General features: G+C 34.8%; 3 protein-coding genes and 1 long non-coding RNA gene across 4 annotated transcripts; 1 reads left to right on the top strand and 3 right to left on the bottom strand.

Moving 5' to 3' along the window:
• LOC140183880 (uncharacterized) lies at nt 1-3,082 on the bottom strand. The gene is made up of 3 exons (XR_011880357.1): nt 2,311-3,082; nt 1,375-2,064; nt 1-1,270 (listed from the first exon to the last, which is right to left on the bottom strand). It is a non-coding gene; the product is annotated as an uncharacterized lncRNA (long non-coding RNA).
• Nucleotides 3,083-7,612: 4,530 nt separating this feature from the next.
• On the top strand, nt 7,613-9,570 carry LOC112791108 (fasciclin-like arabinogalactan protein 1). The gene is made up of 2 exons (XM_025833827.3): nt 7,613-8,635; nt 8,733-9,570. The coding sequence occupies exons 1-2, from the start codon at nt 7,928-7,930 to the stop codon at nt 9,291-9,293; spliced, it is 1,269 nt and encodes a 422-aa protein (XP_025689612.1). The 5' UTR covers nt 7,613-7,927; the 3' UTR covers nt 9,294-9,570.
• Nucleotides 9,571-12,781: 3,211 nt separating this feature from the next.
• LOC112791100 (DNA replication licensing factor MCM6-like) lies at nt 12,782-16,355 on the bottom strand. The gene is made up of 6 exons (XM_072203606.1): nt 16,190-16,355; nt 15,432-15,558; nt 13,856-13,890; nt 13,648-13,773; nt 13,275-13,405; nt 12,782-13,147 (listed from the first exon to the last, which is right to left on the bottom strand). The coding sequence occupies exons 1-6, from the start codon at nt 16,353-16,355 to the stop codon at nt 13,109-13,111; spliced, it is 624 nt and encodes a 207-aa protein (XP_072059707.1). The 3' UTR covers nt 12,782-13,108.
• A 1,900-nt stretch (nt 16,356-18,255) lies between these two features.
• On the bottom strand, nt 18,256-20,386 carry LOC112791093 (cell division cycle 20.2, cofactor of APC complex). The gene is made up of 4 exons (XM_025833802.3): nt 20,024-20,386; nt 19,626-19,901; nt 19,264-19,533; nt 18,256-19,170 (listed from the first exon to the last, which is right to left on the bottom strand). The coding sequence occupies exons 1-4, from the start codon at nt 20,117-20,119 to the stop codon at nt 18,445-18,447; spliced, it is 1,368 nt and encodes a 455-aa protein (XP_025689587.1). The 5' UTR covers nt 20,120-20,386; the 3' UTR covers nt 18,256-18,444.
• Nucleotides 20,387-27,949: the final 7,563 nt, after the last annotated feature.

Below are 27,949 nucleotides of genomic sequence, written 5' to 3'. Positions count from 1 at the left end.
TACAAAGATTAAATAGACTAAGTTCGACTAATCAACTCACGGCTTCCTCTTAAAAAATACCATCGTCTTGGTCACTATCTTGTTAACACTTGACAGAGTAAACCTGTTCGGTGGACGGACATCTGTCGTAGGTTGTACTGATGACCAACTCCCTGTTCCTCTACTGAACCTGACCCACCTGCGACTGGCAGAGCTGAAGAACCAGGGATATACTCGTCAACAACCTCCTATTGTGTCGGTGTATTCAAGTCAAGACTGCTTGGAGTATCAGTTGGCACATTCATACGACCTAAATCAATCTCAAGATGCAGATCAATGCAACCACTCGCTCGACTATCGGGTGTAGGGGTACGATTTTCGACGAGAGGATCCGTCCAATGATGCCTGGTGTGACTACGACGACTGCTGAGGTGGCGCTGCATCAAAGACATCCTTAAGAGGAGCACCACCATCAAGGAAATGACGGATGATCGTATCATCCGTATACTGCTCAACCTATGGTGAAAATGCGGGAAAGTCTGCATACTGAAATCACAGATGCACATGTTTGTGCTAAGGCAGACTATGGTGGCTGTGATGGTTGTGGTGGCTATGGTAGCTCTGATGGCTCTGGTAGCTGTCCTGACTGTGATGGTTGGGCTGTGGTGGCTGAGGCAGTGGCGGGAGATAATAAAGAAATGGCTGAAACACTACATATGACTGTTGGGGTGAGTGCTGAGGTGGTTGCTAAGGAATGAACTTCGACAACCTCAAGTACATCCAGAATGAATTAATGTACCAACAATGGTAATCTGCAGACGGGCTAAAGTCGGCGATTGGTTGCAAATTCCTATCTCACAACCGACTGTTGCGGTGGTTCCCCCATTGCTGAATCCAATCGTCTAGTATCGTGCTCCAATCATGGCACTGTACTCCCCGAAGAATGTAACAATGCTGGTCAAGAGGGATGTCCTGTGCCGTCAGAGGGGGGACAATGTATACCCGTACTGGCGGACCACTCGATCCACATGATGCTATTCAACACACTCGAACGAAACCAACGACCCTACCGTGTCACACACATCAAGGTGGTGGTGTAACTCGGCCGGGATGATGATGCCGAGATATGACCAAAACATAACTGCAAAACATTGCATGGGCTAAGTTAGATTATTAATACCGTAAATTATTCTTAAGACAAATACTGACCTCTTTCATGTAGTCTATGTCATGCCTAATAGACACTACTCTCCTCGACATCCACGCCTTGGTTCGTGGATGATGACTCCACCTGCAATACACAACGTTATAACAGAGTTTAAATTACGTCTTACAGTAAAACATAAATAAAATACAACACAAATTCTAATAAACTATGTACTGTTACGGTGTTACCTGTGTGCAACCAGTATCTCAGCAGGTGCAAGATGATGTCTCGAAATGGGGACAAGAAAGGCATTCGCTCCCACGCCTAAACAAACAACAAATCAAGCGGGTCGTCCATCTCCTTGAAATCGTACCGTGATGCATGACACAATACCCTGTAAAGATGTACGAGAGTTGCTGACCCCCAACTGTAAGTGCCGAGCTGCTCTTTGGAGTAGTGGCAGATACTTCGCGTGGGCATACGCCGTCAACTTATCCGTGAAGAGGGTGGTTCCCAGCAGACAGAAGGTGTGACACCTAACTATCGTTGAACAGACTCCCAAGTGTCTAGAGGCTGTGTGTCTCTGATATGGCGAACCCAGGACAGCTTTATGTAACTTTTAGATGAACTACTCAGGATAGGTTCACTGCCAAAAATCTCCATGCTATGGTTGACCAAGAGTCTTGACTGCTATCAGTCCAACCGGTCACAACCTCTCCATCAATCGGTAGGCCAAATATGTGTAACACGTCCTCCAGTGTCACTGTAACCTCACCGGCTGACAATACGAAGGAATGAGTCTTCGGCCTCCACCTTTCCACAAGAACAGATAGCTAGCCAGAATGCCCTTTGATCTATCCCACTCTCGATACATGGTAAAATTCCGTTGTTCGTAAAGCCTGCTCAACCGTCAGGTGCCACTATTCCTGCAGATCAAGCTTACGGGACAGAATATTCCTTTTAGCCTAGGTACAAGACAATCAAAATACAAATTATAAATTATTAAAAATTAAAAAATACATATTACAACTAAATAAAATTAACATTACAACATAAAATAATAATATAAAATTCGAAACTTAATATTATTAATTTCCAAAAAAATCAAAGAATTAATATAATTATTTTATTTTCGAAATATCACAAAATATTATTAATTATATTAACAGAAATAACAAACTTACATAATTAGGATGTCCCAAATAGTTGATAATATGATCTTCTAGAGACGTATAATCACGTACCATTTTAGACGTACTAAAATCACTTTCAGTTAAAATCAACTTACTTACTCTCCAAACCTAATCCCAAACCATTGCACTCAACCCTCTCCAAACTCTTCAAAACCCTTGCACCAACCTTCACTAACTCTCCAAAACCATTTACCACCAACCTTCACTCACTTTCCAAAACCCTTTACCACCCAACCTTCACTCATACACAACTAAACCCCAACCCTGCCTCAAACACCTTGAAACCCTCCCTCAAACACCTGCTCCCAACCCTCACTCATACAATGTCACAACCAAACCCCCAACACCCTTTTATACACCCCTAAACTCATCATGCCTTTACCAACCCACGACACCTATTTACTCCTCTCACTTCTCGTTGCATGGCATGCCCCTTACATCGAAATACCTCGGGAACCAACGTTCAACATGCAACTCGCGTGCTGCTGAGAGGCCACCACATGGCCTGGAGACATTGTGCTGCACGGTCAACACGCGACCTGCGTGCTGCTAGGGAGCAACCACGTGGAATCACGCAACCTGCGTGTTGCTGTGATGCTGCCACGTGTCGAATCCCTGAGAAGAATCTCTGCTAAAGTGGTCTTGGAAATTTGCGCAGAATCTCGATAACAGTAATACACAGGGTGCGTGTTGAACTATATCTCGACACGTGACGAATTTTTACTGTGAATTTCTGTTAAGTTGTTTCGAATTTCTGCTAAAGATAACACGCAGGTTGCGTGTTATAAGTGCAATTCTGATACATTTATATTTTTGTAAAGCACTCTAAATACTAATATTTAACAAATATTCCTTTCTTTTTCATATTTAAAATAATTTCTGAAAAAATGTGTGTAACATTGTTACTACGCTACAATATTCCTAGCTTAACCTAGCACGTATATTTTAATCTCCTTTGTTGAAAGATAAGCAATTGTTGTTTCTTGTTAGTTTTTACATCACGTAGCATTATACTTTGGAATTATGAAGAAGAAAGAACAAAGAACAAAGGAATACCCACAAGTTATTATGAAAGTGAAGCAACCGATGCAAACAGAATTAACAAGTCAGATCCATGAACGTGAAACAGTGTTTTAGAAGGGAAGGAAATATTGTCGGTGGAGCACGTTCTACCAACGTCAGATGCACTTTCATCCACCGTCCACGTGGAAGTCCCTGCACCGTTCAAGCTAGGTTAATCTAAATCACAGCCACACTAAACTTGTGTTGTTTGTTCCACAACCAAAATTAACCGATACACCAAACTTCAGCTTAAATTACAATAAAAAAATATAAGGTAACAATAAAAATATTAAATAATATAAATAATAGATATATTGAATATTTATTTTATTAGTGTATGAATAATTATTTTAATATTAAAATTTAAAAAATTAATTTAAAAGTATAATATATTTTTATTTGATTATTAGTTATTTATATTGTTTAATAAAATTATTATCCTTGTCATTCTCTAATTACAATTTACAAATCAGTATGGGTGAGCTTTCACTGGTCAACGATCCACGTGGAATGTCTTTGACGGTCGTGATTACAATATTAAATACAAGTCCTTCTAATTAATGCGGTAATTGGCACCATGGCAGCTACCTAGTAGCTTAGCTTGTGCGGACCACCTTGTCGTTCCCAGAAAAGGGAGCTTTCCACTTTACAACGTGCAAGTGTGCAACTATGTGAAATTGCGAATACCATTCTGTGCTTCTTGTGGTATATAGATTACCTTATTTGGTCAAAATTATATTCATTTCAGTATTTGACATCATTGATGAACACGGTATGCATTTTCTTTAGTTTTTTTTTAAAAAGTTAGTTTTATAATAAATTTAGCAAAATACTAAAAGACCTACCGAATTTATTATTTTTATCAATAATTAGTTAATAATATTTAAAAATATAGATTAAAAATATGTTATTAGATTATTAAACTAAACAAATTAAACTAATAATTAAAATATTAGTAAAAAATAATAAATTCTGTTATCTCTTAAATTTTTTCATAAATAATTTATATATCTTTCAGAAAAATAAGATATTAAATAAGGTTTTTTTTAAAAAATTTGTGACAAATTTATCGGTCCTGATGAAAAATATCAAATAAATCTATTATAAATATTTAAAAAATCAATTCTTCTAATTATATTTTTTATCTTTTTAAATTACTCTCAAGCCTTATTTGTCATATTAACATTTTTTAATATTTTTTATATCCATAAAGATTGTAGATAATTTTAAAAGTAAATAAGAAATATAATTAAGAGAGAGTGATATTATCAATTTGGGAGTGGTATTATTATTTTTATTTTTAAAAACTTTCTTAATATTTTATTTAAAAAACTATAAATTTATTATGAAATTTATCAAAACCTATTTGTTTTATTTTTTAACAATGTTTGGATTTAGTACTTTATACCATAGACGTAATATATATTTTGCAATTGTAAAACAGGTAATTATTAATAAAAGAAAAAACTAATTATCATATACAATTAATGCAAAAAACAAATATCAGATAATTAATTGTGTATTATTATATTAATAAAAATAATTAAATTTTAAATTTATTAATTAAAAATTTATATAAATTATAAATATAATTAAATAATTATATAAAATTTTGTAACCTATTAATATATTAAAATTAAATTTATTAAAGAATAAAAACATGTATATAGTATATAACCAAAATCTAGGTGAATGTTACAATACTCCCCTAAAGTTTGGAGTTTTGAAACTCCTTTAAATTATTAACATTGTAATGTAGGTTGGCGCAATATCCTAGAGAATTCCATTAACGAAGGTTTTAACGTATATTGACAAAATTATTAATTAATTAATATATTTTTTTTTGTAAAACTACCAATACATTAATTATAACTTTTAAAATATATTTTTAATAAAATAGCAATTATGATTATTACAGAATTTTTTTTGATGACTTACTATTGAAAATTTAATATATTCTATTGGTATATAAGTTATTAAAATTATTAAATTCATTTATAAATTCTAATTAATTAATAATTTTTATTTTTATTTATTTTAATTGTTTATTTGATATTATAATTTATCTCATAAAATTTGAAATTTTTAAATAAATAATTTAATTATTTTAATTATCAAAATAAATAATTTATAGCGTACTTACCAATCTACACTATGTTTATTTATTTCGTTTACATATGTATATTTTTGTCAATTTTTATATATCCTTATTTACACATAAAAAATTATCTCGTTTATAGTATAAACAAGATATATGTATTTATAAATAATTAAATATAATTTTTAAAAATAATAAAAAATATTAATAATTTAAATTGAATTAAACTTTGTAACAAATTTTGTACAACCAACTTAAATAGAAAAAATTTTATATTCTATGCCAATAGAGTCGCGATCTTCATTAACTGTGTCATCAAATAAATCACCTATATTTAAATTATATTTCAAAATTTTATACACTCTCATATGACAAACAAAATTTGAAATATATATAATTTAAATTTTAAAATTAATATTCAAGAGAGTACATAAAAAATTTAAAAATTTTGTCATTTAAAAATTTGAAATATTATCTGAATTGCACTTATGTGCTTTTACAGTAGACGTGTTAACGTGTCCATATTTTCTATTATTTAAAATGGACGGTTTATCTTTTCTATTATTTGAAACATTCCATTTTTACAAGATCTAATTTAAATTATTAATATTTTTTATTATTTTTAAAAATTATATTTAATTATTTATAAATACATATATATCGTTTTATACTATAAATGAGATAATTTTTTATGTGTAAATAAGACATATGAAAATTAAAAAAATACACATATGTAAACGAAATAAATAAATATAGTATAAATTGGTAAGTACGCTACAAATTATTTATTTTGGTAATTAAAATAATTAAATTATTATTTAAAAAAATTTAAATTTTATGAGATAAGTTATAATATCAAACAAATAATTAAAATAAATAAAAATAAAAATAAAAATTATTAATTAATTAGAATTTATAAACGAATTTAATAATTTTAATAATTTATATACTAATAGAGTATATTAAATTGTTATTTTATTAAAAATATATTTTAAAAATTATAATTAATGTATTGGTAGTTTTACAAAAAAAATATATTAATTAATTAATAATTTTGTTAATATACATTAAAAGTTTTATTAATGGAATTATCTAGGATATTGTGCCAACGTACATTATAATGTTAATAATGCAAAGGAGTTTTAAAACTCCAAACATTAGGAGAGAATGAATTTGTGTTTCGGAGATGGAGAATGAATTTTCTCTTTTTTTTTTTAATTATTTGATAAAATATAATTTTTTGTCTTATATTTTTTAAATAAAATTAAAAAAATAAAAAAATATGTGAGAAAATATATTAAATAATCACAATCTATCAAATAATTGAAAAAAAATGTTTTTGAGAAGATCCATTTTTTTCAGGAATCAATCGAAAAGGCTGGAAGGTGATTTTACGTCTGTTCCGAATAGTGATAAAATACTTATAAAAAATTTTAATGTATAAATTAGTAAGAATTTTAGATAAAATTTATAAAAAAAATATAAAAAATATAAATCTAATAAAATATTTATAGAGATAAGTGAGTGTTTTACTTTTGAATTTCTTTACTTATAATGACAAAAAAAAATTTCTTAAATAATAGAAAAATTATTTTATGTAAAGATAGTTTGTTAATATATAGATAACATTTAAAATATTGAAGTATCAAGATATTTAACGCACAAATTGAGTCGAATACTAATTGTGTTGTCCATGTCTTAAATATGTCAAATATGTCAACTCACTTAACTTCTTAAATCAATCCTAATAACTTTTAAATTAACTATGTTATATATATATATATATATATATATATATATAAATAAATTAAATTATATATATTTACTCATAAATATATTATGATTAATTTTGATTATTGATTTTGTTATTTTAATATACTAATTTTTTTTCTCAATTAATATTCTATCAAACTCACATAGCACCGCCCCCTATGCCACATACTTATAATTTATAACAAATCATTTCTTGACAATGGCATAAACCGTAATAATCTCCAATTCAAGCCCATTTACTATGAGTAGTGCTAGAGAGTCAATGGCCTAAACGTACAATGTGTACAATGGGTTAAATCTTTGGTTTATGAATAAAATAAACATCACCTATACTATTCAGAATAACCATCCAGATAATAAACATCTCATGTTATAAAAAACTAATTTTGGATTCACATTGACCTTTCGGATCTGGAACTCTAATACCATGTCCTAAAACCACTCATTCCAAAAGCATAACCTGATAGGACAATGTAACAGTAATAATCATATCTCTAATACTTTCTAAACTTTCATTGTACACATTGTACGCCTATACTTTCTCATTTACTATTCACTCCTTATTACTATTTCTTTGTCTCTCTGTCCTTACTTCTCAGTCTAAGTGTTCACTTTCCACCCGAGTCTGCAGATCTCATTCTCCGTCTTAACTTCGGAGTTCGGAACCTTTCAGAAATGCAGCGGCTCCGGCTTGCGAATCTAGCGGCCCTTGCGGTCACGCTACTCCTCTTAGCCACCGCCACAACCCATGCACACAACATAACCCGCATTCTGGAGAAGCACCCCGACTTCTCCACCTTCAACAAGTACCTAACACTAACTCACCTTGCGCCGGAGATCAACCAGCGAACCACCATAACAGTGTGCGCCATTGATAACGGTGCCATGAACGAGCTGCTATCAAAGCACCCTTCCATCAACACTCTGAAGAACATCCTGTCCCTCCACGTCCTCCTCGACTACTTTGGCGCCAAGAAGCTCCACCAGATCACCAACGGCACCGCCCTTGCCGCCACTATGTTTCAGGCCACAGGAACCGCCCCCGGCTCCATGGGATTCGTCAACATCACCGACCTCCGAGGCGGAAAGGTGGGCTTCGGCGCCGAGAATAACGGCGGGGCCCTCTCCGCATTCTTCGTGAAATCGTTGGAGGAAATCCCTTACAACATATCCATAATACAGATCAGCAAGCCACTCCCCTCGGCCGCAGCGGAAGCCCCTACACCCGCACCCAGCCAGCAAAATCTCACCTCCATAATGTCCCGCCATGGCTGCAAGGTCTTCGCCGACACCCTCTCTGCCTCCCCCGACGCTATGTCCACCTTTTCTGACAATGTGGATGGCGGACTCACCGTCTTCTGCCCCATGGATGACGCCTTTAAGGTAATCACCATTAATTAGTTAGTTAGTTACATCCTAACTGTCAATTTGGACAAATTAGTTAGTTACATTGTTGTAACCGTTTTGTTGGGTTCTGAAGGCATTCCTACCCAAGTATAAGAACCTAACTGCAGCTGGGAAGGCGTCGTTGCTGGAGTACCATGCTACGCCTGTTTATGAGAGCATGGCTATGTTGAAGTCAAACAATGGTTTGATGAACACGCTTGCTACCGATGGAGCCAGCAAGTTTGACTTCACCGTGCAGAATGACGGTGATCAAGTCACGCTCAAGACCAAGATTGTTACTGCCAAGATCACTGGCACGCTCATTGACGAGGACCCGCTCGCGATCTACACCATTGATAAGGTTCTGCTTCCCATGGAGCTTTTCAAGGCCCCGGCTCCGTCTCCTGCGCCGGCTCCCGCACCGGAGCCAGCCACCGCGGACGCTCCTTCATCGCCGAAGAAAGGAGGAAAGAAGAAGAAGCAGAAGGCGGCCGACGCGCCGGCAGATGAGGAAACAGCGCCTGCGGATTCGCCCAGTGACGCCGCCGATGAGAGTGCTGACGACGGTAATGGCGCTGTTAGGTTTAACGGCGCGAGGTACGTTAACGTCATCTTCGTGGTTGTGGCTTTGTGCTTTGGGTTTTCGTTGCTGTAAACTGTGACCTCTGTAACAAAAAGAGAAAGAAAAGCTAATTACTTAAATTATAAGGCTCTGTTGCTGTTACTGTTGCCGTTGTTTTAGCTAGGAGTTAAAGGGAATTTGAAATGTGTTTCCTTTAGCATTTTTCTTTGACTGTTTGTATTTTTAGTTGATTAACTATTTTGTTGACGATGTAATTTAATTTTGGCGGTGAGTGATTGTAATGTAATTGTAAAGCTGCAAAGCTGAAAATTGAAAATTGAGTTTGCCTTACTATCCTTTTCCCCTTCAATTATTGCGTACTTTTGTTTCTATGAAGCACCATTAGGTTTGTTATATGATGATTATGATAGATTTGGTTAAAATCATGAGATTATCAATGTGTCTATGTCGGTCCTATCTCTACAATTAGTTCCGGAAATATTCATGTGAGGCTGATGAATGTGCTAAGCGGTTAAAGGACTACAGGATAAGAGTAAACTCTTATTTTCGCGACACTTTTAGGGGGATCTATAACAAGTGAACTACCTTGATCAGCTGTGCAACTAAAAGCAAGAAACCTCACTAACTTTGAAATCTAGATTCTCCTCTACTTTTTCAACGTCTCTGTTGCTGTTTTCGGATTTTAATTGTCTTTTTTTGGGATCTGTTAATAATTTCACTAACCTTCCAGAAATCTTTTGTTATCGGAGTATGCCAAACCACATGGGATCATCATTTGTGCCTCTTAACTTGCATAATATCCCAAAAAAAAAAAGAAAATTATGCACCATTGTGGACTTTAAACAGGATCTAGTGCTTTCAAGCTATCAATGTGCAACAGTGCAAGTTCCCTAAATATCAATTTACTCATCTACATCATAGTTCATTGATGGCAAATTTGCAAGTGCAAATTGACTAAAATAAAGATATCATTCAATAACCAAGTTGGGTTATGTTCCTGTATCAGCTCTCGATCCGAGGTTTAGGTTGGTGACAGTTACTAGAGTACTTGTGGTATTCTTCAGCTGAGGGTAGTGCTATCGGTTCCAATCTCGTCCGAGCAGTATGGAGCACCTGTACAAGAGATTCCGATGGTTAAGTCAGTTTCTGTACAGGAATACTAATAATATCTTAATAACTATCATAATAATAGATTGAATTCTGTGTGTGCTTGAGACTATTTGTGTAGGTGTAGCGCTATTTAAGATGAAGAGGTATGTTAGACGGTTCGAAATTCTCAACCTCGTATTCGAACTTAAGCATGGATATTTATTTTGAAGCTAACTGGCCTGATCTTTGACCTAGTATCTCACGTTCTGTTTGTTGGATGTAGTCTTTTTAAGGTATAACGTCGAGCCCATTTTGTGGGTACGGATCACAGTCCCAAACTTAATTTGCTTTGGTTGGAAGCAAGTTAATGTTAGTGTCCACCGTCGTTATACCTTGTTTGACCTATGTCTGAACCCACAAGGTTAACTTGTTGCCAAATTCCAGGCTAAGAATGTTTAGGAAATAAAACTCGTGAAATGGAAAACAAGGAAAATAAAATAAAAAATAAAAAGGTAAAAGGAAATGAGGAAAATTAAGGGTTGCATTTATTGTCATTTGGGTATTTGAAAAGATGTTTGGAAATAAATGTTAGTGGGTCCTACATTCGAGGTAATGATGCGTTGGTCATGTGAATAGTTTATCAATCCGACGATTGGGGATTGACTGTGAATTTGATCGTGTGATAGTGTTTATTCCGTTGGTAAATTTTGTGGTGTGTGGGGAAGTTTACTTCTTCAGGGGAGGATGACTTCGAGAGGTTAGTGTTCTTCGTTTTCACCTTTCTTCTTTATTGGTTTGTGATGATGAAGCCAGAAGACAAAGTTGTCGAGGTCAAGGATGACCTTTACGAATGGGTTCATGCGGACGTTAAGTGTCGCGCGTCTCTTTTCAAAATCCAAAGATGCTAGCTTCACTTAACGTTTGTGACTGGGTTCATAAAGGTCCTCATCGTGGTGTTGAGTTGATTGCATGTAATGGGGAAGAGAGGGTCTGCGAGAGGAGGGGAGATTAGGCGTATTTTTACGCTTATACTGCGCCTCTTCTCAGCTTCATCCCAACTCTTGGGCTTTTCTTCGCGGTTTTAAAATTCTGATGGCGTTTTTGGACCATACGCCCTCTCTTAACTTGTTTTTCTCGCTTTTTCAATCAAAGGGAGTGCGTAAGGGACTCTGGATAAATTTGAGCAACTATCCGGGGCGTTCCTTATTCGCTTTGTTTAAGTCCTCTTTTAAAAGCTTTAAAGAGATGTTTGTGAAAATTTGTTCCTCTGAGACTGAGTATCCTTTTTTCCTTGATGAGGAGTTGTGTGAGAGATTTTTCCTTTATTGGTGTCCTAAGCCTATGCAGGTTCTTGATGCCTTGGGGAGGTCAGAGGAGGAGGATTTTGTTCTGGAGTATTCTATTTAATGTTTTTCTTCTGGTAAGTTGTTGTCTACTGCTGAGCTTCTTCAGCGTGAAAATAATCCTGATGGGTTGGCCGAATATATTGGTGAGTTGCTTTTGGAGGGTTTTCGCTGTTTTGACTATTGCTGTTTATATTTACCGAGCTTTTGTTGCATGCTTTCGTTGTCAGGTGGGAGGGTTCCGAGCTTGTCCTCGGCGAAGATGCGGACTTTCTTAGAGAAAAAAACGGGAGGGAAAGGGAGCATCAGTTAGCAATGTTTTAAAGGAAGTGGCTGCCGAAGGAGCGCAGTCTAGTGCGGTTCATCGGGGTGAGAAGAGGAAGAGTCCAGATCCTGAGGATTTGCTTGAGGTTCTTTCCGGATTTGATTTCGCTAGTGGTGGCCGGGTTAGGGGTAACTTGAAGAACCAAATGTGTTTGCATGGCTTTGTTACTGGTGGGAGTTCGGACTCAGTTTGGAGCGACCGTTTCCCTTATGCCGCGCTTTCTAAGAAAGTTGCTCAGAGTTCTTCTGACTTTTAGCTTTTGAATGGTGCTGGGAAGGAAACAGTTGGCCAATATGTTCAGGTAGGGTTTTGTGGTTTTGTTTTGCCTTGTTTGCTTGGGATCTGACTTATAAATAACTGATGATTTTCGTAGGTTGTAGCTGCCAGGCTCCTATACGTTGGTCGGGGCCTGGAGCTATCTGGCGCTTAGGAGAAGAAGGAAGCCAGGAAGATAGCAGATCTTGAAAAATAACTGAATGAGAGGGATGGTGTTATTATGGATCTGATGAAAAAGATGAAAGACTTGGAGGGTGAGATAGGGACTCTGTAGGACCAAGTTTGTACTCTTCAACAGAAATAAAAAGAATCTGATGTTGAAAAATGAAATTTGACTGCTCGGATTCAGGAGCTTGAAGATGGTGGTTTAGAGATGTTCGCTGCCGGATTTGACCGAGCAGTTAGTCAGGTTCATGTGTTCGCCCCTGAATTCGACGTTAGTCAATTTGACGTTATCAAGATTGTGATCGGGGGAAAACTGGTCGACGATGAGCCTGGAGATGAAGTCCAGGATGAGAATGCTAATGTAGGAGAGAAATGAGTTTGTGACTTTTATTTTGTATTTTGGCGGATTGTGTCCGTCCAAAGTCTACTGTGTCCGTCCAAAGTCTACATAGAAATATAGAATTTAAAATATTAAAAATGCCTAAATACATCAAAAGTATGATCTACAATCTAGACCAAAGGTAAAAATAATTCATGAATAACATAACTTTGCTCTATTTCTGAACAATCAGTATGGTTTAATAAATTTTGCATTAGTTTTGTCTTTTTGATTTTTTCACTGCTTTTGGAGCTGCAACCAATACAAACCACAACAGAATCTTTAAGCAATCTTAATCTTGAATCTTGGATCAGGCACAACTTTGTTCTTCAGCAAGGTTGCCAAAACACTGTCACAAGAAAGATAATGGAAAATGAATGAAACTCACTTAAATCAACTCATGTCCAAAATAATTGTGTTTTTGTTTGAAAGCTAAGTAAATGCAATTCTTGGAAGGGTGTAGACAAAATGTAGACCTCTATAATAGCTTTGAGTCTGGAAAGTTCTGCTTTAACCTCCTCCATAGAACTGTAAGCGTTTTTCTCATTTTGTTGGTCTATATACCATTGAATCAAATCTCGTTGCCTTGTTTCAGCCAACTCAGTTCCTGCAACATTCATAAGTAGCATAAATTTCAGTTTTCAATATAATATACTGTTACATTGGACACCATATAAAGGCTAGTTATATTCATAGCAAAAGTTTCTTTGTACAAATAACTATTAGATGTAGAGCAGACAAAGGCATTCAGAGCTTAAGAACTTGATTGAAAGGTATACAGTTCCTTTACCGAGCCTAATCAATTGAAGTAAATATTCAATAACAAATAGCAAACATTTCAAGTGGCACCTTGTTGCAGAACAGTTTCTTCCTGCTGTCTAAGATGCATGATGAGTGCCCTAGTCACTCTCTGAAAGTATTCATCACTTATAATTAGTTTCTTCGGCTGGGGGTTAGATCCATTTGCTGCATTTTCTGCACGAGTTGAGGCAATAATTTAAGCTTAAAGGCTCTTATAACGATAGAAGTCAAGGTAAAATTATTAGTGACATCTCACCATTTGTTCCAGCAGCTTGCTGGGTTCCCTCTTGACTACAGATTCTCTTTTAATATCAGCCCCGTCATCTCTATCGTTATCGTTTTTATCACCATCGTCACCCTGGTTCTCTTCTTAAAACTCAGATAGATCAATGTCACCAGACTCCACACTAGAAGGAGGAAAAAGGTAAAAATAATAAAAAAAATGCAGTTAGCAGAAAAAAGCAAGCTCATAAAATAAAGCTGCTTATTATGGTCCATTTTCTACATAATTTTGATTCATTGGTGTGTATGTTTGTCCACCCAAACTCTTTAATGTGTATTTTTGTTCATTTACTCTTTATAATATAGGGACAAGTAAGATTCAGCCAATAAGTGCACTTTATTGGATGCTGAATTATATTTGAAAACAAAAAAAGAGTTTGCTAGTAAAATTCATAACAAAATGTTATTTATACAATGTTATTTTTTCATGCATCATTATATCATCATCATAAAAATAAAGCAGATTCTAAAAGCTTATATTTCATTATGGCAGCACCAATTCATATGCTCTACCTTGGATGTGAGCTCTGTGCAATAAAGGAGCTTCCGTCGAAGGCAGCTGAATTGCTACATCTAAGGTACCTTAGCCAGTCTTTCAATCATGAGCTAAAGAAGTTGCTTTCTGCTATTGCTAAAAATTTGCTTTTCTTTTCGTATTTCTTTAAGGAAACAAAACATTTAATTAAAAAAATATTTAGTCTATTTGATTAAAATATTTTGGTTTTAATTTATTTTTATAAGGGCATCACAGACCTATTATTGTCTTAGAAAGTATATGGGAGACTGTATTAGCGTGGGTGAGCCACAAGATTTTGTTTAGAAAATCGTTACAAGTCAGACCCAAACGAAGAGAGTCTAGATTTGTGGAACATCCCCTTCAACAACGTCATCATGGATATCTCTAAATCCAAAGAGTACAAACCACAAAACAAGCAACTCCCAAATCCATAGATATCATGCATATCCTTAGAGGACTAGTATTTCCTATCACATGCAGGGTGTAAACAACAGTAAAGTACCTTGCTCTGTGCAGTAATTTCTGCAGTTAGACTATGACTTTCCTACAAGATCTTTTCTTAAACTTTCTTTCATTATCGTGCTCAAAGCTTTCCTCTAAACCATGTTTCCTGTGAACGCTTGCTGTATTGTCTAATTCAAGTTGAACAAAGTTCTGAAAATAAACATAATTAGGTTCAAGGTGCATTAATTATTAGGTATCATAAAAATAGAAATAAGAATGTGTCTTCAGAATGGTACTGCACCTTATTCCCTTGTGCAGCTCCTTGTTCATTAGCTTGGGCTTTTGGATCCAACAACAAGTTCTACAGACCTACGTGGGCAAGTTCATTGAAAACCAAATGCATAGATAGACGTTCAATTCAAGATCATTAACAAAGTTAGCAAAGAGCAATATGTTCTTATTGCAGTAAATTGTGAATTTGCCAAAAGTTTTGCATAAAGGTTCCTATAAGAAACAACCAAGTTAGGAAATAAGTTGTATGTTTTGGTAGATCAATCAAACTGAATGACGAAAAAAAAAAAGAGAAAACCTTGTGATAGGCCGTGAAATGTGCTTGCCATCAGTAGTTTTAAGTACTTCAAGGTTACCAATATCTCCAAGAACTTGACGATTTTCTAATCCCCTCTCATCTGTTTTTGATTTGTCTCTCCCTTTTCCTATTTCCAATAAGTACTGTTAGTTTTTATTTATTGATAAGTGAGTATACAGCAATATACATGGAAAGAAGAGTAAATGAATTTTTGTTTATTGATACATAAATACAATGAGTACTAAGGATATTGGAATATATATTATTTAATTTTTTTATTTATATTATGATCAAAATAAAATTATGAAACAAAAATAAGGAAGTACTGTTAGTTTTTATTTATTGATAAGTGAGTACATAGCAATATGGATGGAAAGAAGAGTAAATGAATTTTTGTTTATTGATACATAAATTCGATGAGTACTAAGGATATTGGAATACCAGAGTTCAGAGCTAGAGAAAGTAAGAGACCGTTTCTAAAACATATGGTGGGTCCATAAATTTTAAGTTGTATCCACAAATATATAATATATAAAAATAATATAAAATTAAAATATATACAATTAAATAATATAAAAGTATTAAATATTAAAAATTTATTTATTATTAATATATCAATATTAATAAGTATTAATGTAATTATTAATTAGGTTTATGTCAACATAGTCACGATGATCCATGTTTCATTAGCAATGCTAACCAAAGATGGATCCGAGTGAAAAAAGGAATGGGAGAGAGGCGAGGAAATCACAGTGAACCGCTATAGACATCATACAATAGATGGCTCGCAGCACCACCTACTAACCTCTCTCTATGGATCATCGTGGACTTGCACACGTGCCATGCATCACTGTTTCTTTGTTTTTTCCACACATGAGGGGAAACAGCGGACAAAGACCTTCCATCAGTAGATTTCCCTATCATGAATAAGGGCGGTTTAGGGTTTATAAAGTCACGCGTAAATCCCATCCCACATTCCCTATACATTGACCAACAAGTTATTGAATTCAACATTTAAACAAGTAAAGATTTTGTATGGTAATCAATGTGGGACGTGTTTGTATCTTTTGTGGGTCTTTAGTGCTAGTTTGTTGTCCTCTCACGCGACTTATGAATGATGTGTCTTTGAAAGGTAAGAGACGAACATATTTTTTTTATCTATATTTTTAATTATTTAAAATTAAAAATGAAAGTTAATTAAATTTTGATATATGATAAATTTAAAATGATAATATTTATGAAAAATTAAAATATTTAAGATTTTTAAGTTAAAGGTTAATTTCTTTGTGTATTTTTAATAATTTATAAAAATATTTTAATATAAAAAATGATATAATATATTTATTTTAAAAATTTATATAGTGATAAAAATAATAAATAATATAATTTATATGTCGTATTTTTATTTATCCTTATTTTTCTCATACTAGTATTAGTATGTGCAAATTTATTCTCATATCGGATCAAATATCCTTAATTATTATATTATTATAAAATTATTTTTTAAATATAAAATAAAATAAAATTATACAAAGGACAAACCTGCTAATACATGGGGAGATACAACAATATATGAAAAAAGCAATCTGTGAATAGTTATTTTTATTATTATAAAATTATTTTTATTTGAATTTGAGTCAGTTATTTTCCTACTCTATATATTATTTGTACTCTCTTATATTATTATTATTTTATTTTCATGGTTATACTTTTACGTTTTTTATTCCATTTATTATAAAATCCTCAAGAGATCAAGCAGTTCATTCATAGCCTTAACCCTCCGAGAATGGTGGATTTGGAGTCAAGATGGAGATGGTGACCTGCAGGGACAAGGGATTGTAATGCTAGAGAGGGTTATCATTGGTTTTTGAAGAATAAATTAAATTGGGATAGCAACAACAACTGGAGGTGGTTTTGGCATTTTAATATTCCAAAGAAGATCAAGCTGATGATGTGGCTGAGTTTACGTAATGTCCTTCTAACGGAAGCTTTTCGTATCAAACGTTATTTATCTAGATCGGACTTATCCACAAAATGTCACGAGGATCAGAAAATAATAGAGCATTGTCTTAGAAATTGTGTGAAACCTAAAGTCATTTGATAAATATTGGATCCTTTGTTTATTGACCAGTTGAAGGTACCACTCTTGAGAGTTGGTTTCGGAAGGTCATGGCTGGTAGGCCGAGACTTTGGTGGATGTGAAAACATAAGTATAATGATATTTTTAACAGTGAAAATAAATAGTCTGATTATAAGGTGGTTGTTCTAAGGCTTATAACCACTAATGACTTAATAATGCATGAAAAAAGAAGTGATCCTTTTAGCACCTTCAAGAGTCGACTGTGTTGGATACTTCCAACATGTAATAGTTTTAAAGTTAATTGTAATTTTATTTTTTAATTTGAGTTTGGCTGGAATTGGACGTGTCATTAGAGATTCAAATGTTTGTTGGTTTTAGGTTATTCTGGTAGCTCTCACCTTTCGCTTATTGTTAGCTCTCTCCCTTGACTTATTATTAGACGTGAGCTTTTTGCCGTTGGAGGAGATTTTAACTTGAAATTGTGGTTTGAGAGATATTGTGATATTCTTAACAAGATTCAAAAACTTTTGTCAAGACCTTGATTTGTACAATTTGAATGGATAGCTCAAAAAACCAACAGAATCGTGGATTGACTACGAGATATGGAGCTAGAATCAACCCTACGCATGTCTTGGTCTGCGCCTTGTAATGACCTCCAACAATTCATCCTTGATGATCTAGGATAGGTGTTTTGGTTTGTTTTTTTTTTTCTTGCTTGTTTTGACACTAAAAAAAAAAGTTAAATAACCGATGAAATTTTTAATTTTATTTTTGAATAATTTATTATTTTTTAAATTTTTTATATCAAAATTTACTTTATTTTTCGATCATTTATTATTTCTATACATACGGTACTATTACTACTACTACTACTTTGGTTTCCAAAAAATTGGATCCGTCCCTGGGACTTACAGAATCCCCTATACAACAATATCATCGGATAAAATAGAACTGAGCGAAGGGAGGTGTGTTTGTTGCTTTTGGTGCTGGCTTAGATGCTTCTGGAGTTCCAAAGACATTCCAAAACCGCAGAGTCTCGTCCCCTGCTGCAGAGGCCACAGTACACCCATCAGGACTCTGAGTCATGTAAAGCACCCTTGACGTGTGTCCAGTGAGTTCAGCCATCTTCACCATAGAAGGGTATTTCCAAACGATGAGCTGGTTCTGTGAGAAACCGTGCGAGCTAAGCAACTCACGCTCGTTCTTACTCCACAACAGAGCACACACCTGAGAGCCTGCGTTAACAGTATTCAAGCAAGCACCGGTGTGTGTGTTCCAGAACTTAATGCATTGATCAGCCCCACCTCCACCAGAGGCTAGCAGGTTTGCCTGGAATGGACACCAAGCCAGTGCCTTCACCGCAGCCCTGTGCTCGTCAAGCCTGTGAAGCCATCGCGTCGGTGAATTGGATGACGCCATGGACCTGTCCCATATATGAACCAGATTATCGTTGCCCCCACTTGCCAATTGTTGTCCCGAGGGAGACCACTTGAGACCACACAACTCCTGATGATGCCCCCTGTAGGTGTCAACAATATGAGACCTCACCCTAACATCATTGTTCACGATTTTACCATCCATGCCTCCTGTTGTGAGGATATGATTGTTCCAAGCTAGTGAACCCACTCTTGATTGGTGTACACCCCTCAGTGTTCTCAACTGCATTCACCATATAATAAACCCAAAAAAACCATTATCAGAATTGCCACATGACTAAAAAGCAAAAATTTTCAGTTTGATTATGATACTTACCAGCCTACAAGCAGTAGAATCCCAAAGCTGTACATGGGAATTGTTCAAACCAATGGCTAAATGTCTTCCATCAGGAGCCCAGCTAACACTCGTTACAGGACCCTCATCATCATCAACTGTCACGAGTTCCAAAGTGGAACTATCGGAGGCATTCCAAAGATAAACTGTGCTTCCTAGAGCAATGCTGAGGACATTGCTGCTACCCCAGTCCAACAGATTCAAGTAGAAATCATCAAGTATATCAGGAGCATCCAATGTCCTCTCAGAACTCTAAGAATCATTTTCACAAACGGTTAGAACACAATTCAAAACATCACTCTTGAAAGAATGCATATGATATGAATCCAAAAATGTATAGTTACCTGAGGGATGTAACGCTTGGGCTTGGAGGATTTTGATTGAGGAGGTGGTGGGGAGAGGAAATTCTTAGGGATTCGTTCAACAGGGGCAGGGGGCTTGTTCTTGAATTCCAAGATTCTTGTGCGGTTCATGTTGAAAGCCTCCGCCAGTTGCTTCTGGTAGGCTTGTCGTGCCGGCGAGCTTGCCATCGGGTTTTCTTTCTCTTTCTTTCCCTCCGTTAGCATGTAGTGCGCATAACTGAAATCCATGGCTGACCTGTTTGGGATGAACCTGTCCAACTGTTGAAGAATTCTTGCATTAGGAAAATAGAAAACCCGAAATTAAACAAGAAAACCCTAGTTTTTATTCTAGTAAAATCAAGAAAATAGAATGCGAAATTGTAAAGCGAAAGAGCGATTACGTTTTCTTGAGAAGCTTTCCTGTGGATGAAACGGCGATCTTGGAGAGGGCATCGAGATTTTGTCTTCATAGAAGAACTCCAGGTTCCGGCATCCATGGCCGGAAAGAAAAGGAGGAGATGATGATGACGATGATGCGATGATGACGATGATGAAAGAACGAAGACCCTAGAAAAGAAAAAGCAGAAAAAATAAAGTGAATACAAAGAAACCAAGAACGAAAACAAACAGAGAGAGAAGAGAGAAAGAGTAAATAGTGCGGCGGTTGAGAAGTTTAGAGAACGAGGCTGAGTGAGAGCTTGAAGATCACAGAGAGAGTGAGAACTGAGAGAGACGTTAAATCGAAGAAGAAATATGAATATGATGGTTTGTTGCGTTGAGTCGTTTTATATGGAAGTAGCCGTTGGAGGCTTCTTCTTCCGCTTCTTCCTTATTATTTTTTGGTTGTTGGAGGCTTGCTTAACAAAGAGACTATGGGCTTTGGCGGCCCAATTTAATTTAAAAAAAAACATATTAGTATATCTCTCTTTTTTTTAGTATGTCTCTCTTTTTTTTTTAATTTAATTTAAAAAATATCTTTTTATAATTATATAAAACTGATATTTAATGTATAATCATACTAATTATTAATTATTAATATTTTTAATTATTTTAATTATATTAATTATCACTAATTCTAATTTTCAATTTTTACAATATAATTTTGAATCAAAGATAATTAATAGCAAATTGATATATATATATATATATATATATATATATAATTAAATATAAATTTATTATTCTAATTATCATAAATATGATATATACGTTAATAATGACAAATTGATACTGATATCTCCATAATAATTTTAAGTGCCATAAATATATATGATACTAATGTTAATAATGATAAATTGATATTGATCAATAATAAAAAATTAAACATAATTTATAATTCTAATTGCTACAAATATAATACAAATATTAATAGTGATAAATTGATATTAATATTAATAATTAATAATTAATTCTTATAATTAATTTTGTGTTACTAATGGTTATATATAATATTTTTTTTATAGTTTATGAGTCTAAATTTGAGAACCAAAACATTTTTTAATTTATTATTTTTTTTTTACTATTTCATAGAATAAGGATATATTTTTTATTTTTATCGAAATTAATTTTTTTTAAGGTATAAGTTATAATTTTTTATAATATTTTTTTATATAGTTATTTTATTATTATTCTTTTGATAATTTAATGATTATTTTTACTTAATTTTATTTTTTTATCTAATGTTACAGTGCAATTATCTTTTATTACAATCATTTATAATGCACCACATCCATCAAATATCACCTCAAATGTATTCACTAATTCGGCGTATTATTGAATTTTTTTTAACTTACGTATGCATTTATGTAGGTACAAAATATACCTTACAGTTGTTAATGAGATTGATGTTGTCTCTTTCATAGTGTTTGAGCATGAGGCTAAGAGTTTTTCGAAAAAAAGCTGTAATAAAATGTGTGTTCTATATTTGAAAAGGTTTGTATTTAAATTAAATTTAAGAATAGTCAAATATTATATTTTATATTACTGTAATGATTAATATAAATGTTCTATTTTGTTGTAGGAGTTGAGTGCAAATACTTTTTCTGAAGATATATATGTATTTAGAGACAAACACATGCTTTTTAAAGTGAATATCAAAGTTCAAAATATTAATTCTTATCAATCATGCACATATCATGTGAGTAGGATGTCGCAAGATGAGAAATTAATTTTGACATTCAAAAAAAAAAAAATACAAGAATGAATCGGTAAGTAGAAATGTAGAATTTAAATTCTAGCAAAATATTCAATTTTAGCGCATATCATCGGACAATGTATTTTTGTTTTTTTTTTTAACGTCACGTATTTGGAGAATAATTCTAATTTGATAAGTTTTGGTGACACGTTTAATACATCAAAAATATAAATTAATATTTTTAGACGCGATTAATACTTTTAGATATATTAATAAATTTGACTCTTTTAGTTGGTTTCTCATATACTATTTTGAATTAAACATCATACTTATAAATATTTATTTTAAATGAATATTTTCGTAGTTAATAAAAAATTTCAGTGACTTAGAAATTTTTTAGGTTCCAAAAAATAGCTGTATCTTGTGTAAAACACAACATTAAAAAAGAAATAGAGCGATCTGTGACATCTAATATCAAAATAAAAAAATTAGTTAAAGAAGACGGTAAAAATAATAGAATTGTTATACCTATAAAAATGACTATATTTTGAATGATGGAATTTGTGATGATAAAAAATTTTTCATATAATTTATATAAAGCACTATTAGCTAGCTATTCTTATTATAGGCTATTTTAAACTCTTTAATTTTAATTTAGTTGGTTTATTTTTTTTTGGAATATTAAATATAATTCGCTGTTAGTTTTTTATTTGCTAAACACTATAAAATTTGATCATTGTTCTTTTTATTTATGATATATATTGTTCTATTAAATTATATTATTTGTGTGTGTCATGAAATCACTTATCCCAAAAATTTAAGTTGATAGGAGAAGGTAACACTATAAGTTATATTTCTAATATTCTCCCTTAAGTAAGGGTCTCTCTTTTGAGTTTGCTTGATTTGTTATCTTTTTCATTTTTTTGGGGTTCATCAAGGATCGAACTCTTGACCTTTCGGATATAGAGCTCTGATACCATGTCATGAAACTACTCATCCTAAAAATTTAAACTGATAAGAGAAGATAATACTAATGATTATATCTCTAATAGTGTGGTTTAAAAAATTATTATAATATATTAATAATTAAGTTATTTTCTAGCAAATCACATATATATAACACGCTGCAAAACATATTATATGCATGTGACAAAAAGGAGTCGTTCACACTGAAACTTGTTTAGCTGTGGGACCGTGTTCGACAGATGTTTCCTATAGATGATTGAGAAACTCTCCGACAATATGTCAAGTGCTATATTATGTTACTGATCGGAAGATATTTGATGACGGACAAGTCGAACAACTTGGTCTACTTGCGTTGGCTCCCACTCCTGGAGGACTTCGGGTGGTGTCGGGCGTTGTCTTGGGGCTCAGCCGTGCTTACCTAGACGTACCAGTCACTGTGTTTGGCGGCATACCGAGGCGTCACGGACATCGCCGGCTGCACTCTGTTGGTGATGTCCTAAATCTACCAGAGATTTTCTCGGTGGTGTCTAGCAAATAAACGGATCTACCAGTATCCTATGGTTGCGAGGTAACAAATATTTATTTATGTATTTAGTTATCAATTTGTAACTTCCTATGACCTGTTGCATAACGAACTGCTTTTATTCTTTTAGTTGGTGTCAGGTTGGTTGGATTGCAGCAGTAGAGCAGAGATCAGCATGAGGTCAGGGTCTTGCGATGGCGTCTATTGATCGACCAGTTTACGATTCGATGAGGTTAGTACCATGTTTACGACCACCACGTTTTCATTTTAGTAATTTATGTTGCCTTATTTTTGTCGTCCTGACTATTAGCTCTGTTACGGTTCTTTCAGTTTTGTATGGAGACCATACGACGACCCTGTTCTGTAGGTTTTGTGCCCTCCTTGGTTCTTCGAGGAAGAGGAGTGGAGGACATAGATGTCAGTCGTCTCCATTGTCTGCTTTAATATTGTGCAGTTTCACCAGGTCAACTGGATGAAGAGGCAGTTCAATGGAGAGCAGCAGGTCCCTGACCCTCCAGTGAACCTTGACAGGTATATGTGATGTCTTATTTATCTTTGCTTACTTGAGTTTAGATTTCAGTTGTGTTAAAACCATCACATGTGTGTCTGTCAACCACATCATATTATGTACTTATTGTTTTTTCTTATAAGTTCCTCACATCCTCTGGTCGGGGTGAAGATGTTTGGTGGCCTGATCGACATTCTGATTGGTACGAAGGCTGGCGTAAGCATTTTGATCTTGGTCGCAGGATCTCCATACAGCATACATTTGACAGCAGGCTGACCCGGGAGTACTATGTTTAGTGGCGTGAGGCTTGCCGTGTTAGGCATCTGTTAGGCTAGGAGGTTCTGGAGGACTCGAGACTCGCTGAGTTACCCCCCGACGTACAGCCCACTGCCAGCCAGCCGAGAGACGATCTCCACCTTCCCTTGGGCGTGCCGGACCAGCGTAGGCGTGCGGCGGAGGTTAGGACGGATACCCGGCGACCTGCTAAGAGGGACAAAGGCGCTAGAGAGTGTAGACCTGGCGAGCCGATTAGGAAGGAGATGGTTAGGCCTCGTCGGATGTGGCTGGACACAGAGTCCGACGAGGAGGCGGAGTTCGACTACCAGGAAGATTACGGAGACATCCCATCAGACAGAGAGGTTTCACCTCCTGGTCCGCCTCTTCCACCTCCTCCACCCCGACCCACGCACCGCGTCCAGCATCTGGTTCCAGAGGATCTCAGCATTAGGCAGTTTGGAACACATCACCACCAGATTGGCATGATGCAGGTCCATCCAGCAACATTGATGCATTCTGACAGATATATCGTCATATGACCAAACCGCCTCCCACTGTCGCAATGTTGCAGCCAAATCTCTTTGTTGAAACGACCAGCCCAGTCTGCCATCACCGGTGAAACTCCTCTCAAGGCATCTATGTACCACTCATACCCAGCCTTACTTGGACCGTAAGCAGCGTTTATAAGGTACCTCTTGCCCTCGGCTGACTTAAAACGAGTCATGAAGTTCGTCGCCATGTGTCTGATACAGTAAGCATGGAACGCTCTCTGGGGATGCCAACCACTGTCAGTCTGTCATCGGCACTGAGGGCGGCCTTGATGGCCTGCGATCTATTGGAGATAACCAGTTGGCCGTCTTGTGGGGTGACATGACGTCTCAGATTAGTAAGGAAGAACGACCATGACTCGATACTCTCGGACTCGACAATGGCAAAAGCAATAGACAGGATGTTGCTGTTGCCGTCTTGTGCCACCGCAATAAGCAACACTCTACCGTATCTGCCATACAGATGTGTGCCATCGACGGAAACAAATGGCTTGCAATGCTTGAAAGTCTCAACACAAGATGGAAAAGCCCAAAATACTTTGTCGAGCATGCTATAGTCGCGGACCAGAAGGTGTCCATCGTAGTATGGTCTGGCCCGTAGCTCACAGATGGTGCCAGGAAAATAGCTCTGTTGTGCCTGAAGCAGTTTTGGCACCTTGTTGTATGACTCCTCCCAATCCTCGTAGATCTGTGTAATTGCCTTTTACTTCGTCATCCACACCTTTCTGTAGGAGTGTTTAAAGTGATAGCTCGCTCGAACTGCACCTTACAGGACTGGGATGCTGACGGAGGGGTTGGACTGTATCAACGGTAGTATGACCTTGCATATGAGACTGCTATCCAATTGTTGATGGCCCTGGAACATGGTGAGTGCTAAACAACTGTGCGTTCCACCAACCCTCCGGACCTCCCTAACGCAATAAAGCATTGGCTCAACCATATTTCAAAACTACTAAATATATTGCACAGAAGTACTCAAAAACTCAATTAAATTTGAACTCACCAGTATCCAAGGTTCTGTCGAAGGGTATCATGGAGACTCCATTGACACCCATTCCCAGCTTGATGGCATTGTACATGATACTTTAATCGGTCCGACTCGATCACCCGGTACTCAGCAGACCTGCGAATACTGTAGTTCTTCACATCCTGCAACACTGCATCTCGGTATTTGAACATGTGGCCGACCCAAAACTTTACCCCACCGTTTAGGTTGTAATCCTCTTCCCCCGTGTTGGAATATAGAGTACTATCATGCATGGCATCCAGATCTAGACTGTGATAGTGACTTGATACTGTCGATAACACCAAAATTGGGTGGGGTGAAGGCAAGACATGGCGCGCCGCAGTCTCAGTGGGTGTCTCCGGTATAAACTCCTCTTACTCGCCCCCATCAAAAGAATCACTGTTGGCACTATCCCCCATGTATTCTTCTTCTGACTCTTCGTCACCGTCCTCCACCTCTTCGACTGGAATGGCGACATGAATTGGTGGTGGTGCGAGAGGTCGGCCGTCTTCTACGTAGGTTGAGTGTAAAAAACTACTACGACCGACATCTCCAACCTCGGCGGAAAGCTTCATCACTTATTCCGCCATGATTCTCTCATGGATGTCGAACATGATCCGCACATGCTTGGCCCTTAGAAGTCAAAATAGTCAAAATCAAAAACTCCATTACCCATGGGTGCCAGCAACCTATACCCCCATCCTTCTGACATCCCTTGTTTCTGTACCACCAAGATTGTTCAATATCAAACTTTTCAACTCTGACAACATACTTACACGCTGAGTCTGCAACAGTATTGAATTGTCATACTAAAAAATCATTCTATTGTCGTTATTTCTTATATGACAATTGGGATAAACATACGTAACTATGTACACGTTGTTACTGGCCATTGTTGCCTTGTATTTATTTCAGTAATAATTTTTTAAATTATTTATTTCAGTAATTATTATAATTAATTTATTTATTAAAATAAAAATCCAATTATTACTATAGTGAATCGTGTAAGTTATTGCATTCTTTAAATAACGAATATACATCCAAATTAATTTTTAAAAAAATTTAACTTAAATATTATAATTTTAATAAATTTTATATTTATAAAAAAATTTCAAAATTATTTTTCGTTGGACACACTAATTCTTTTGTTATTTTGAAGGGAACCATTTATCTTATATTAATATTATTTTAAAACCTAATTATTTTATAATAACTTTTGTTAAGAGTTTATTTATCCAACATCGCAAATAAAAATTTTTAACTGAAAATGATAAAGAAATTAATTTTTTTGACGAAAATAATTTTTGTAAAAAAATAAATATTTGTTGGACTAGCATAACTAATATAATTTTTTTTGGGAATTAATTTAAATGTTTGATCATAAATAATTGAGTGATTTTTAACTTGTGTCACGTATAGCTAGTGAGCAGTGACATAAGTACTCGCAAGTCTAAAATCTTTTTTGCACTCATTTTGTTGACTTGTGGTGGCATACTACCTGATCCCACCTTGATCCCTTTAATTGCCACTCCGTTATTTCGTTGACCTCTCGGTGGCGCCATCTCCAACAACATCCCTTCTCACTTCTCATGTCTGCTTGTTCTACCGTCAACTTCAGATCAAACTTTTAAAATAAAACGTTGTTGATAAAATAAAAAATTAGTTATTATTAAATTAAGATAATAGAAATACATTTTATATAAATTATAAAATTAATAATAAATAATTATTTATTTTATTATTTTATTAATTTTTTTATTTTAAAAAATCTAAATTTATTAACTTCTTGGTTTAATTTGTTATCTTCAATTTATATATTTTATCTAGATTATATATGAAATACTACGTGCAATTATTATTATACATTAGTGTGATACTGTAATGCTAAAGTCAATTCACCCGTAATTTGGCTACAATCTATAAATCCCATTAAAATTAAAGAAAACATAGGGAAATCAACTATTTTAATAATCAATTTCAGCCAGTATTTTCTATAAGCTAGAACCACTAATATAAAGCCTATAATACAATACTTGAAGCACACCACTAATACAAAGCCTATAATTCTATAACCAATTAACCATAAATGACGATTTCAGAAACCTTCTTCGCTTGTCTTCATTTTTAATTTTTATAGCCTCTTCTCCATTTCCCACATTGTACCAACTCCTTTAACCTCTTACATCATTAGCCATCACAACCAAACAACATCAACGTTTTTTACATGTTATATATATAAAATATCAAATTTGAATTCAACCCTAAATAATTAAATTATAAAAAATATTTCATATCCGCTAAAATTAGCGTACTATATATATTTATATTATATACATATTTATTTATTTACATATTTTAATTATGTA

This window comes from Arachis hypogaea, chromosome 1 (assembly GCF_003086295.3).
Source record: "Arachis hypogaea cultivar Tifrunner chromosome 1, arahy.Tifrunner.gnm2.J5K5, whole genome shotgun sequence".
In the NCBI taxonomy this organism is placed as follows: Eukaryota; Viridiplantae; Streptophyta; class Magnoliopsida; order Fabales; family Fabaceae; genus Arachis; species Arachis hypogaea.
This window is presented reverse-complemented; position numbering and strand designations above follow the sequence as displayed.